Below are 15,296 nucleotides of genomic sequence, written 5' to 3'. Positions count from 1 at the left end.
ATTACAGATGGATACATAAAACCAATTATATTGACAGAAGGCTACAGTAAAGAACCATACCAGATAATTACTGTGGAAATCATAGATTTCAAACATGGGAGACAATTACTGAGCCAGTTCACTCCGCGGTCTCAGCCAGGTCATAGTTGTCACGTCTGCACACACAGTTGTGGTTGTAGCCACCAGCTGAGCTACTCAAGATGCTATGTTACAAAGCACGAAGATTATTTTATCTAGTATAGAGAACTTTGTACCAAATGCAAATATATGTGCGTGTGATGAAATAAAAACAGCAACCTGTTGGCAACATAATTTACATAGATAAATATATCAAAAACAAATTTTTAACAAGAAAATTATCTAATTGTAATTTAAGGTTAAAACTTAAAATTTGATAACTTACAATTGCACAAAAAAAATTGTTAAAATTAATTTGTACATACTTAAAATATAATCAAAAATTTGTTTCCCATTAGATAGGAATTTAATAAAAAACAGTATTCTTACCTAATTTAAGATTGTGTGTTGAAAGTACCAAAATAAACATTTGAATTTATTACAAATCTGTGGTAACAAAATGAGAATTAGTCATTTGCAGGATAACTGGCAGTGAAAACCGGAACACTGAGTAAACTCATGGTCATCAAAATTCAAACATGAATTACGCTTAAAAATTCCAGATTTGACCTAGGACAATATAACCTATAATCACCTTGGCAGAAGACTACTGATCTGTCCACACAACTACAGTGGCTCTATCAAATGCAATGCCTCTGGTTTATAAATTCAACAGTAAAACCATAACATGCCATACAGAGTATCTACTACTTACACATGACAAAGCAATCAATATCAGCCATATAAAAATTGTGTGACATGCAATTAATGAAATTTTAATTTTAATAATTAATGCAATACATTCATATTTATTATTAAGTGTGCATAAAAGACATGCAAAATAAAAAAAAAACCATGGCGTGACAAAAAAATCAGAACAAGCCTGGATGATGCCGCCCCATGAAAAAAAATGTAAGCTACTGCCTCACTCAAGCATGAAACAAAGCGGCCGCCACTCGGCCCTGGCGGAATAGGGATGTACACCATGGTCCAAACTTAGATGGACGATGTCCGCAACACACCACAGTTTGACCGTAGCAGGCGAAGTCAACCTAGTATTAATCCTAGCTGTAGAGTAGACATCTGTAACGCCTAACTGTAGCACTGGAAGATTAACACTGAGTGCAATCTTAGCAGTGGAGACCAAAATCAAACATTTAGCTGGATTTCAGCATAAAATCAAGCAAAAAAGTTTTTTAACTGATTATCCCTTTCTGTATCTATAACAATGTTGGCCCTTTTGCACTGATCACACACTTTTTAAGTTTTTATACTTTTTTTTTATTTCAGTTAAACTAATGTTAGCTCATATTCTGGGATTATAAAAATGAATAAATGTAAGTTTAAGGTCAGTGAGTCAAAGAAATCAAAATGTAATTAACAAATGGTAGACCCATTCTTACATTTGTTATTTTATTATTTGATCCATTGGCTAACTATAAGTGATATTCTCTGCACAGTAACATTCAGTTTCACAGAAGGTTGCACTCACGTGTTTAGACATTAGGATACTTGAACTAAGTGACATATGATTCAGGTGCACATTTAAATTTCATTTCATTTTCTTTACAAAATTATTGGTCATTTAATACCAAGAATTAACAAAACAGTGATACTTGTTTTTGTTTTTTTTAAATAGGATTCATCTTACTGTTTCTGCAATATACTCCATAGCTTAAGATAACACGACCCTGCAAGTGGGGAAGCATGCAAAATTGAAACTAGCGCAAAATAATATCCCATTATTAACAGAGAGAAAAATAACTATGCAATAAGGTAATAGATAAGATATAGCAAGGAAAAGAAACACCCAAAAAGAAAACAGAACTAACTACAGAAGGTACTAGCTACACACAGGACATACAAAGCTACAAGAACGGTCTACACTGGAATACTGCAGCCATGCAGAGAACAAGCCACGCAACGGCTCCGAGTACCCCCGCCACCACCACGAGACAGCCGGCCTGCCACCACGACTCGCGAAGCAGTGTACCTGTCGGCGGAGTTACAACCGCGCTCCCAAGACGCCTTCATGCTTACTGTGTTTAGAGAGGACTCTTCACACGTGGGGGCACGCAGGTCTCCGCGCACCTGTCTGTGCGCTGCGAGTTTCTCCCGGTTCACGGGCGGACCTGCACACACAAGCAACCTCGCAGCCACGTCACGTCACGTCCCGGCTCCGCTACCGACAACCTGGCACGCCCATCACACAACACACGACACCGCAGTCTCCGGAACACTGCTGGTTCATTCCCACAACTTTCACATGTTCCCTTCTTCATGGCAGCTAACATGACTACAAAGAATTTTGTTCGACCGCTGGAATTTACTATTTCTTTAGACTGTATTAAATTAATTATAACTGAATGCATAAAAGGAAATATTCTGTGCAAAACAAATATTCAATTAATTACTTTTGTAGATCTTTTATTTATTAAGTTACATACAGCAAAATTATGAACGTGTAAATACTACATCCCACCTTGTTCCAGTTATAATGTACTGGGCGCCTACTAGGGATTGGAAAAGCCCAACACGAGCTGTATCTACGATGAAACAGGATGAGCCACAGGATCTCACAGCAAGCAAAAATAATCTTGCACGACACGAACAAGAATGACCAGCAAGCTACGACTTTCCAGGACTCCACAAACAACCTACATGGTAGACATAAGTACAGGATTCCAAGCATCACATTCTGCATAAATGGACGTCTACTTAACTTACGTATACCATTCACATGACGTGCAAAACTGTTGAGGTTGCAATTCACTAGAATGCAGCCCCAGCAAGAGCATCCTGAAGGCAGTGTGTTGGAAATTCTGCATGCATACTGCTGATTGGCTATTGAGAAACTGTATTCATGGCAACCCACCACTAAAAACTATCTCGCAAAATATAATGTAAATGTTTAACGCAATATAGACTAGGCCTGTGCGAAACTACGACTCAGCAAATCAATAGACGTTCTTTGTAATATTAAATTTGACTTTAAATAACAAATAGCAAATTTTCTGGCGAAGTTTCAGTTGTGATGCAAAGCATCGCATCGGTTGCAAAGCTTTAAAACATCAGAAGCTTAATTTTTGCACATGAAATCATTGTTTTTTTTATTTTTATGTTTTGCTGGAATAAATCAAGTTTGTTACTTAAAAAATCAAAAAAAGGTGCACTGTGTTTTAATGAATGATCAATATAAATATTATGCATGGTTATTTTATAATTTTAATGAATGATCAATATAAATATTATGCATGGTTATTTTATAATTTTAATGAATGATGTTATACTTAGGGCTACTTGGTTAATCACTCAGTCAAACATTATAAATATTTAATGTTTAATCCTATCACTTTTTGTTTTAATTAGAACCAAATTAGTAGGTATAATGCTTATTAATTGCAATAATAATAATAATAATATCAATACAACAGATTGTAACAAAATAGAAAGTATTCAAAACAAATTTTAAAAACCAATTAATATAAAGAAGTTTCCACAACCAACTCTTGCTCTTCTCTCGGATCCTAGAATTGAACTAGATTCTTGTTTTATACAAAAATGTTGTAACTATAAAATCACATGTGATTATGTTCTTATTAATATTGGTTTGAGAATCCCCCAATTTAAGTTGCCTGTTATCTTCTCTTTGTACCCTACACAAATACAATCTTATTTAGAGATTCACTTCAAACTTAAACAAAATGACAATGCAATTTAGTTAAAATTGAATATTAGAATTTACTGTCAATCTGTATCAATAATCGTACTGTAAATTTAGTCTTTAATAACACAGTATTTTAATTTTTATAATAACTTTGAACTCTTAATCAGTTCTAAATTATTGTACATTAGTAGTTATCTCTTTGTAGTAAATCACTATGTTGTATTGGCAAAATTTGTTACTGCTTGTATCTTTTACATTAATCTACATTTGTGTTTGTCATTTGTTCTTTTGTCCTTTGTGTACTGTAATTTTATGTCATGTTTAGTCTTTGTTGTGCCTACCCCTAAATATTTAAAACCATTTTAAAACGGTTGGTAGGAATATTACAAACAAATAAATAAGACAATTAAACTGGAACAAAATATTTTGGACACACTATCCACACACAGCTTTTAATGCCAACTATTGACATCCCAAACATATCGCATGACAAAGTTATTGGCATGCAATTCCAAAATCATCAAAATCAATAGAATAAATAAAAAAAACTTATTTGAATCATTTTAAAAAGGTTGTCAAACTATGATGAATATTCTTGTAGGATCCGACAACTGTCGTGATGGCAGGGAGGCGGTGGAACCTGGCAACTGGCTCCGTCCCTCTACACTGCTGCTGCCCCACCAGACCGCGACATGTACCCGCGGGTCAGCCAGTCCTGAAGGAACCCTCCCCTCACCACGCGCCTGCACGACCCACCACAGAGCACCAGAGTCCAGAAAGACCTCTCGATGGGACCTTCACTATACTAGATCAATAACCAACATATCTTACGAGTGGATTCATTGGCCGTACAATACTGTGGGCTAGACAATTGAATATAAAGATGTTGCAGGCAGCAAAGGTGCGTTGTGATACTTGCGATGACTTACGGTAGTCTATAGATGTGTGGCCATGTTGGAAATAAGATAGTCGAAATAGGTACTTTCATTAGCGTACAAATTATTGTATATTAGAGCATCAGAAGAAACCATGCAATTTTACAACTGCAAGATAGCCAGACGAAAAGTACTTAAGAATACACTTAGGGTGGATAGTTCCTTTTCTTATTAGTTTTTTTAATTATATTTTTATAAGAATGAAAATGGCTAAAAAAACAAAGGTTTTTACTAGGGATGGGTCTACTGCACATTTCTTCATTCAAATTCCACAATTTTGTTTCCAGATTCAATTCGGATTCTAATAATTCACTATCTTACTTTCTTTCTGAATGAAACTATGGAAATTCAAGCAGTAGAGCAACCTAAGGAATAACACTTAAGTCTAAACACTTGGGGTGTGCGGGATCCCGACGCTTCGGGAAAAAAGTCGGGAAAATAGGCTTCCCGAAATGCCTGGCGGGAATTTTATTACTCCCGAATTTTTCGGGAAATTGTTTAAAAATTTACAAATGTTTACTAATCATGCGAAAATGTTTTCTATCAATTCAAACTGTTTTTACAACAATATATTTTATGGATTCGTACATTTTTGAAGATTTTCCGTACTATTTAAACAACGCAAAACATCTTTTAAACGTATGCCGATCGTAGCGACAGCTGTGGTGTGCAGTAATTATAATCGTTTACACATATCTAATTGGAATATAAAAAACGTACATGGAGTACCTTAAATATTGTATGCATTCATAAATTTATTTCTTCAAGGGTACAAATTTGCAAGATACGTGAATAGTCAGTTATATAACATTATTGCCGTCACCATCCAATACTTAACCTAAAATCACTGTGTGTCCTTCGACACAAACAAAACACATGCGCAATCCAACCTTTTCGCCAAAGATATAAGAAATACTAGACTTGCGTTACATACCGAAGCGCAACCGTTCTCATTACTTGATAGCAGTGGCGATGTAGAGAACTATATTGGCACTTTTAAAAATATGAAATCACGTAGTTTTACACCACTGCTCACGAGTATCTAAACATCTATGATTTTGCTTTGGGAGAAAAAAAATAGTTGTTTACTGTTTAGTTTGGCGGGCTTTGTCGGCTGACGTTACGTTATTAAGGCTTGTGCAAAGTATCTGTTCCTAGTTTCGATGCCTTTGTATATTAAAACAAACTAGCAGCCTACAAATAATGGAGGTCGCAACCGATCAGCTGGTTACTTGTAAACCTAAAAGTGTTTGGAAGTATTTTGAACGTCTGACAGACAGTAAATCCCTGGCAAAGTGTATCTCGTGTGAAACATTTTTGAGATGCGAGCATGGTAGCACGTCTGGATTACTAAAACATCTCAATAAACATCCCTCTATAAAAAAGAATTTGAGGATGCTAAAAAAAATGAATTCGCCGCTGAAAAAAGGGCAAGTGAAGCAGACAAAAGAAATAGCAGCAAAAAATAACAACTGCAAGAAACGTTTAAATGGCCATGTTCTCGTATTAGAATTTAAATTTTTTTTTTTATTTTTTTTAATTTTCCCGATCCCGTCCCGTTTCCCGCGGGAATAATTTATTTTTCCCGAAAATTTCCCGCAGTACAAAAACCTATTCCCACACACCCCTACTAAACACACATTTTTTTTAAATTTTCATTTTTAAAAGTTTGCAACTGCAAGTGTGCTATGCGAGTTTAGAAACGTCAGCTTACTGGCCGGAAAATACCCATATTGTGGCAAGAATCAATTTATGTGAATATTTAACTACCAAATTGTAGACAGTTCTTACGACCTACCATTCTAACTATGATTAAGATTACTTGTACTGTAAAATTCCTCCTTACAGCTTGAGAATCGACGGTTCAGATTCCAGGTCTAATCAGTGGAATCGAAGCACCGAAGAATCGACACGCCCATCCCTAGTTTTTACAATACTTTTTATGCATGTAACATCTGGTGCAGATTGTTAAAAGGACCTCAGGAGCTTGCTGCCACCTACACACGACGAGCAAGTGTGGCAGTGACTCACCTATGTAGCTGAGCAGCACGGGCAGGAACACCAGGCCGTGAGCGGCCCCGAACAGGACTATGCCCAGGTACATCCTGAAGTAGAACACCTGGAATATCTGCGACTTGGCGAAGCCCAGGACCATGATGCCGCCAAACTTGGTGAGCGTGATGCCCGAGAACACCTGTGCACCAAACACAGCAACTTCTCGCTCATAATGGTTCAGGTGAGATGACGCCTGCCAACGACCATTGAGACAGGACCCGGTCTAGCCAGGAGGGGGAGGAAGCTGGGTTGTGGTCGTTAGTGTTTGGAGGGTCATACACACACACTTTAAATTCACTTAGGCACTCATCGAGTGTTTTCTCTAAATCAGTAGGACAAAATGCAGGATAAGTCCTAGTCTAGACAGTTGGTACAAGAATTGGCCGGGTTACATTCAAGGGAATATAATGGGCACTCACGGAACGCTGGAAAGCAATTGAAAGCGGCGATTACCAAAATGAGATGATCACCGTTTGGTAAAAAAAAAAATTTTACAAGAAAGAAAAGGAAGTTTTTAATTACAAGTGGCCTACATGTCGGAAAGGTCGAGACTTGGCCGTGCACAGTGAAGGGGCCACAGGAAGGCTTACCGAGCTGCCCATGGTGGTGAGGGAGGACGCCGCTCGCTCCACGCGGGTCTCCCCCACGGCAACGGCAAACGAGTGCACCAGATGGCTGCAGAACTCCACCGCAATGCCCACCGCCTGCAACCCAACACCACACAACGATGGACCACAACGTGCTGGGTCTACCCATGATGGCACACACGGACATATGCGCCAGAGCAACACCGTTATAATGCAACAGATGGACGCCGAAGTAAACCAAGTGGGTCCAAAATGCAACAAGTGAATACACAATACATTTATTGGTCTTGGTTAGTGGTACTGATAAACCATTTACAGTACTGTCTTAGAAAGTGACTAAAACATGAAGTAAGAAAATAATAATTTTTAATTCATATTGGATTTTAGTCAGAATAAACCCCAAAGCTTCAAAACCCCTACTGACTATACAATATTTTTTTTAAAGAAACCAGTCCATTTAAAAAAAAATGTTTTTATTTGTAACTTCAGTTAGCAATATTTGTACTTAAATATACATATTTCTGAGTATTCTTAAATTTTTCTATAAAAAAAACTGCTATCAAATGGACGTGCAAAATCATGTGCATGAAGTAAAACCTTACCGAAATGAAAAATGTAAACAGAAAATTACCTCAATTATTTTCCTTTTCTTCTGCCATTTTTCGAAAATAAACAGACATCCCAACTTAAAAAACAGCAATACAAAGGCATTTTCAAACATGTAAAATATTTATTTGAAAATAAAAATCTACATGTGTAATTTGTAATAACTTTTGCTGTTGACATTGATAGAGGTCAGGGATTTGCCATTTTACTAGATAGTCAAAAGATACTTTGTGTACCATAATTTGTTGCTGTAGTAGAAATACATAAATTTGAGACATTTAAATGTTTTATTTTAATAGTTTGTTTGCTGTGATACAAATCTCTGATTTACAGCAGAGCATTCCAAAAAGGCATCACTTCCTGATTTTTTAGAAGTAAATAGCAGAAGAGACTTTTTACGTATTTTGAGCAGTGTAATTATGTAAAATTAACCGTAAGTAAAGAAAAATGCAAACATTTAAATATGAGCGTACATTGGTAGTCTTTGCAAAAGAATGGTGATTCTATGCTCAATGCACAAGTTAAATATGTAACACGTTATAAAAAAATAGTAGTCTTTTCCTTTTGGATTTAAAAAACTCTACAGTCGAGTCGAGCTTAGCTAATCACTCGACTAGGATAGAGTTTTTGAATCTCGGCCCATTCCTATTGATTATAACAAGTGGCAAGTGTCTGCGGCGATGCAGAGAGCACGGGGACTCACCATGACGAGGTTGACCAGCGAGACGGCGTTGAGCGTGATCCCCCAGAAGTACATGAGCCCGCCCAGGTCGACGACGATCATGGTGATGGTGACTATCACCACCACGGACGAGAAGATGTCGAAGCCCATCAGCACGAAGGTGACCACGAAGATGGCCAGCAGCGAGATGCCGAGGCTCTTGAGCGTGTCGTGCCACATGGTGAGGTACTGCTCGAAGAACACGTAGAAGACGCTGCGCGACAAACACAGAGTCCCTCGCTCCGTCCACAACCCCACGGTACAAGTCGGGCTCTACCGCTACCAAGAGGACAATGGCATGCTTTCAACAAGCCCAAATTCAAGAACTGTTAACATTTTTAAAACCTGCATTCTACATGTGCTACACTACTAACATAAAAATTGAGAACATTTCTTTGCACAACACTTTGGCCCATCAAAATCGTAAATAAATTTTATTCATTCCTCACTTTTTTTTTTTTCTCGAGACCAGTATGTTGTCAGTTACGAGGCGGGACAGGATCAGGAATGACGAGTGCGAGCAAGAGCAGGAGTGCGGGACTCGAGTGAGACGGTACGGCCGTGTCCAGAGAACGGGAAAGGAGGCCCCGAGGAGGAGGCGGGAAGAGGAATGGCTGGAACCGCACCTGTAGGGGAACACCTCCACGGTCTGGTTGAGGCCGAGAGCCCTCAGGCGGTCGTTGATGGTGCTGGAGATGTTGTCGGAGATCTGCCGGGCCGAGCGGATGGACTCGTAGTAGTCGGGCGAGGTCTTCAGCAGGTTGTGGAAGGCGGTGAAGTAGTTGGCCCCGACGGAGGCCAGCCCCCGCTGGTCCAGGACGTAGTTCACCCCGCTCGAGTACGCCGCGTGGCCCGCCTTGCTGCAGCTGGCCGTGGGGTTGTCCTCCAGGAAGAACGGCAGGTACTTGCGGAACTCCTCGGGCTTGGGCCGGTTCAGGGAGGTGTTCACCGCGATGTTGCAGTCGTCGCACGTGTACGCTGCAAACCACACACAAACACCAGCTATCAAGTTAAAGTTGGAGCCTTGGAGAAAAACCATACAGTGCTCATGTTTGTAATGAATGACCAATTTACATTTGATATCACCACCAATGAAACAAATCTGAGGTGACAGGAAGCAAATGACATATTTTGATACATAAACTCACCCACTGTGAAAATGATATGTACTTAACTTTAAACAAGTTGTGTTACAATACAGCACTTTTAATCAAAGAAATCATTGAAATCATACTTTGATAATATATCAGTTTGTCTACAAATACTTAGTGAATAAATTTCAGGATTTTTATAACTTTAGATTTTGTTACCAAATTTTCTTACAAACAAGTGTTTTTAAAAAAAGGGGTGGTTTCTATACCACACATGCAACCAAAATTTAATGAATGTAATACAAAATTTTCTAAAATTCACAGGAATGTAGAAATTTTTTAAAATACATAGCTAAAACATTTTCAGACTATAAACTGAAGCGAGATTTCAAAAAACCAAGAAAATTGGTGTTGGGAATATAAGTTTTGTGATTTCCAGCACCAGTGCTGCTTATTGGGTAATTTCTCATGATCTAAAAAATAAATCTACTTGAAAGTTATATTAAATCTTTTCCTTCAGTAGAAACTGCCCAACTAACTTTGTATTCAACCTCAATATTTAAAACATCAACAAACATTTTCAACAAACATTCTCAGTAATATTATTTTTTAAGTGTTTTGTGAATGTTGCATATCAGGTTATCTTTTAAACAGGCCGATCTGAACTGTAATAAGCTTTAATTAGGTACGTATTCAAATGCATAGAATAGTTCATCTTTTAGTGCTTATGAATGGTTTCATGCCATCTTTACTGTTTTAGTTTAAAAGTTTTTTTAAATTTGCATTTACCATTGTGTACTGAAAATCATAATACATTAAAACCCATCATTTGATATATAATCATGGCAGTATTTAATTATGGTTCTTTGACTAATACCTCGTGTCACAATAGTAAGGATGCATCCGAGCAAGTATTAAGCAAGGACTTTAGATGAAAAAAATTATTAATCAAGTATTTTTTTATTTATTTGGTGCTTATTAAAAGAAAAAAATCAATTAACCCCAAATATTAAAAGAGGGATGTTAAAGCAATAGCATGGAAAACTTCTGGTGCTGTATTATTCTGACATTTCAGGCAGGAAAAACATCTTAAGCAGTGTCCTCTTAAAACAGGTTTGACAGTAAAACATTGCTACTTCAGCCCCAAACAATGTAGGAATATCGTAAAACACGTTGATATAAATGCAATGAAGCCATACTCACTGTCATGAGGGCAGAAGGAGTGGTTATTTGGAAAGATCTTGCAGCAAGAGGGTGAAGTTGACCAATCTACGTAATCATCCAACCAGGACGATGCAGGCCGTGCTATATACGTCCTGCAAACAAATGTTTCCAGTGCAATAACTCCACTGTGCATAACATTTTAAATATAGCTTATTATGGAAACTTTTTCCGAAAGGAATCTACTATAGCCAGTAAAAAAATGTGTGTGCCTACTGATTGCAGGTATGAAGATTAGTAATTTTATCTCAACCTATTCAGGTTGTATTTTACTTTTTGTAATCACTCTAAAATAATGCAAATGTAGCAATTAAACATTACATAAAACATTGATTTTATATTTGTTACCCTGGCAAATTGATTTTTTCCCAAGCCTTATTTTAATATTTCTACTACGCACACCAGAATGAATGAAATTTAGAACACACAATAATGCAATAAATGTATAAATGATCAGAGTTGCAATTATTTGCAACATCCAGACCGCATTAGTGGCATTGCAATGATCAAAGCAATCTCGTGACATTGCAACATGACAGCTGAATGCACATGGCAACGGACGGTTACAACATTTCATTTTTGTTTACTTTTATTTTTAATTTACCTGGGGTTTAACACCTTGCAGACTGTAAAGTTATTAGAGACGGTTACACAATGCATATGATATCAGGATAGTGAAACACAAATCAACTAACATTTCCAGCATTTTCCTGGAGTGATCTTGGAAAATAAGGAAAACCAAATCAGGTTGGCTGGAATGTGACTCATTCCTAACACTTTACTGATTTAAGTAAATTAGTTAACTACCGTATTTACATGAATATAGGGCGATGATTTTTATCAAAACTGTACAAACTAAGTGTGGAAGTCTCATTACAATTTATTGCAAACACTTGTCTCCCTGCCATTGTGAACAGCTTAGTTGAGATCTACAGGCTCTACCTCATGGCACTAGTCCGACACTTCCTGAAACTGCACAGCGGTGACATGAGACATGGGATGACAAGAGCGTGACAATGGAGTTTACAAGGTTCCTTCCACATCTCTTCACTGTAGCTGCCGGCAAAGTCAAACATAATTTTTTTTTTTCTTCTATCTACGCTTGGCATTTCGAAAGAGGCCATGTAAATAACTCTACTGACAAAAGTTGCACCAGGAAAGGTTTGGTAAATATGAAATAAATTTACCTATTTCAATAATTGTCGAGTGCTATGTACTTGAATTGTGAGTTCCACTCCACTAAACGATTTTTCATTAACTTATACCATCAACACGTTCTATTCAGTCGTGTTGTTTAAGAGTAAATACAGTATCGTTCAGACGTGTAAAGCGTCACTTGGTGTACAGTGAGCCGGTGGACGCACCTGGCGGAGCGCCGGGAGGCCAGGTACACCTGCGTCAGCAGCGAGTCCTGGTTGCAGTGCTGGCCGCCACAGAACATGTTCTGCACCTCCGTCCGGGAGTAGTCCACGCTGCCGTTCACCACGAAGTACATGGGTGGCCCGATGGACAGGTAGGAGTTCATCGCCTGCAGCCCGAGCAACCACTCCCATCAGCCACCATCGACCCGACAAGCACAGAACACAGACTCAAGCATATTTACTAATGTCACCCTGGAATCCACTGATACCAGAGTTCAAATGAAGAAACAAAACAACCTTTATTATGCTACATTTACATGAATTATTTTTAAAAAAATACTGTAACTCAACATTTCAAGTTAATTAATAATCTAATAATATTTTTTGAAGGATTTTTTATCCTAAAAATATTATGCCACTAACATTGAAAAATATCCCTACTGTACATTCTCCAAATATTTGAAACTTTTGTTTTATTAACTTAATCATTTTTAGCTTCTTGCAGGCTTGCTCTTATGGGTATTTAATTTTCTATTTAATTTAGAGAGTTATAGTTATTGTCAAAGTTTTAAAAAAAATGCCATTCCTCTGCAGGAAAATATTCTCAAGAGCAAGCTAGGAGTGCAATACACAAGACTTCTGTGAATACTGTTGTTTTTTTATTTGATTTGATTTGATTTTAATTTTTATTTAAATATCACAATATTCACAATATCAAATGTGATTAAATTTTTTTCACACTTCACATGATTCAAAGAAAAATTGATTCAAAATACAGTCAAAAAAGAGAGGAATATACAGGAAGCCATTAAGTTGAAAATATAGAAAACTAATAAAAAAGGGTTTGTAATAAATTTTTTTGAAACAGTAAATTTTAATTTTTAAAGTTATTTTGTTATTTTTGTTGTGTGCATAAAATTGAATATTATCAATAATTATAATAATAATAATATATTTGTTAAATATGAGAACAATCTGAATTTTTTTTCAGAATACAATTCTAAATACGTATCTCAAACAATCTTAGCCTCATACATGTTAATTTTTTTTTTAATAATTATTTTTGGTAACTGATTGGGTCTATTTATTGGTATTAACAAGATAACAGGGTTTTATTTTTAGATAAATTTAATTTTTAAAACAGGAGATTCCAGTTGTGTATTTTTATTTCTATCCGTCTTCAACGACCAAAAAACATGCCACTAATCAAAAAAATATCACCAAGTCTAGTGAGAGGCTGGATGATAATTGCTACGCTCGCTAGTGCTAAATATCAGTTTGTCCCAATCGATTTAGTTCATACATTTTGATACAAAATTGATGCTAGGTAAGTTACATTCAATGAATTTACCACCATAAAATATAAAATGATTAAAATTTGAGTTAAGGTTCGTCAAATTGCCAATTGATTTTTAAGCTAAATGGGGCACTTACTTGCAATTCGCAGTTATATGTTGTATCGACATGTTATGTTATTTCAGTTTTATGGCAATTCACCACACACACTCGTTCCTATGTATGGAGCATCCACGCCGTAACCAACACTGACCCGACATGTCTTGCGACATTTCGCCCACCTGGAAGTACTTGAGCACGTAGGAGTCCTCGGGCATGGACAGCTCCTGGTCCAGGCCGATGCCCACTCGGGGCACCACGGCCAGGCTCAGGCACAGCCAGCCGAAGAACACCACCACCACCAGCGGCCGCACCAGCTTGCTCAGCAGGAAGGGCGTGTACGCCAGGTTGAAGAACTTGTAGAGCAGGCCGTCTGCGGCGTCGACCGGGTCCGCCTTGGGGCCGTGCACGAAGCAGCACACGTCCAGCCGGTTGGCCTGCACGCCCCCGCACGCAGCACGCTCTCACACACTGCCCCGTCCGCCACTTCGACCCATTATAGCTCATCATCAAACTAGCATTTACCAGCACAAGTAGGTAGTTTCATCATTTGGCATCTTCCTGGCCCAATGTGAACACTAGGCCAGGATTCAAAAGTGTTTGCATTGACTGGGACGCACCATGCATGGTGAAGGACACTCACGGTCTGGCGGATGGTGTCCAGCAGGAGCAGACTGACGAAGCACGTCACCTGCAGGATGAAGTCGGCGAGCAGCGCCAGACCCGCGTACAGCGCGAATGCCCGCACGGCCGGCATGTCCGACAACGCGCCTGAAACCAACAATCGTACCATTCGTCATCTCTGAACAGACTCGTATTCACACCGACTTGCTGTCAAAATATTGTTAATTGGACCATAATTTTGACCGTCTCACCGGCAACAGGAAACAGTTGAAACAGCCGACTCAACATATCACAGGGCACAGTCTGACACATGCTGGCAACCCCTCACTATATTTTTTTGTGTATATGCATTGGCACAAATGATACGAAACAGTTATATTGGTATTCAGATGTAAAGTGGTCATTTTAAGGGTAGGATTGTGATTCAATTTGGACAGATATTTGAAGTGTGACTACACACGGAGGTGTGGAGGCCGGCCTCACCCAGGAAGAAGCAGCACGACTCGGAGACGGAGGTGAGCAGCATGGACGGCCCCACCGAAGCCAGGATGCGGGCCACGTGCTCCTGGTGACTCTCGCCGGGACGGCGCAGCTCTCGCTGGTGCGTCTGCACCAGGATGAAGATGTTGTCCACGCCCACCGCCAGCACCAGGAAGGGTATCACCTGCAACACATGCCGCATGCCGCGTGTCCTCGCCACCTCTGCTTCAGAACAAGGCCAGCATGATCTGGCAATATTACAACACCAATATCAATTTGGATGTATCATTTGATCATCATATTTGTATTTACAACAATAAGTACATTCCATATTTACCCGCATATGGGTAGCATATTAAATGCCTGTTTTTAGTTTTTAAAAAAATGTAGTGCAAATTTATAACTTTGGTCAAAAAAAAAATTTTAATTGCTGTGT

At 38.3% G+C, this 15,296-nt stretch overlaps 1 protein-coding gene across 4 annotated transcripts in view; it reads right to left on the bottom strand.

Moving 5' to 3' along the window:
• LOC134543322 (NPC intracellular cholesterol transporter 1) overlaps window positions 1-15,296 on the bottom strand; it is a 59,357-nt gene that overhangs the window by 1,167 nt on the left and 42,894 nt on the right. For 2 of the 4 annotated variants that reach the window (XM_063388265.1, XM_063388267.1), the window contains 10 exons: window positions 14,864-15,044; window positions 14,400-14,527; window positions 13,939-14,193; window positions 12,365-12,528; window positions 10,983-11,095; window positions 9,315-9,666; window positions 8,671-8,902; window positions 7,365-7,478; window positions 6,751-6,913; window positions 2,111-2,249 (listed from right to left, as the gene is read on the bottom strand). In XM_063388265.1, coding sequence (XP_063244335.1) covers window positions 2,111-2,249; window positions 6,751-6,913; window positions 7,365-7,478; window positions 8,671-8,902; window positions 9,315-9,666; window positions 10,983-11,095; window positions 12,365-12,528; window positions 13,939-14,193; window positions 14,400-14,527; window positions 14,864-15,044 — 1,841 coding nt within the window. The remainder of the gene's footprint in view (window positions 1-2,110; window positions 2,250-6,750; window positions 6,914-7,364; window positions 7,479-8,670; window positions 8,903-9,314; window positions 9,667-10,982; window positions 11,096-12,364; window positions 12,529-13,938; window positions 14,194-14,399; window positions 14,528-14,863; window positions 15,045-15,296) is intronic. The other 2 variants (XM_063388266.1, XM_063388268.1) reach the window with 1 other exon arrangement.

This window comes from Bacillus rossius, assembly GCF_032445375.1.
Source record: "Bacillus rossius redtenbacheri isolate Brsri chromosome 9 unlocalized genomic scaffold, Brsri_v3 Brsri_v3_scf9_2, whole genome shotgun sequence".
NCBI lineage: Eukaryota > Metazoa > Arthropoda > Insecta > Phasmatodea > Bacillidae > Bacillus > Bacillus rossius.
The sequence above is the reverse complement of the archived record's forward strand: the minus strand, read 5'-3'. Positions and strand labels throughout refer to the sequence as shown.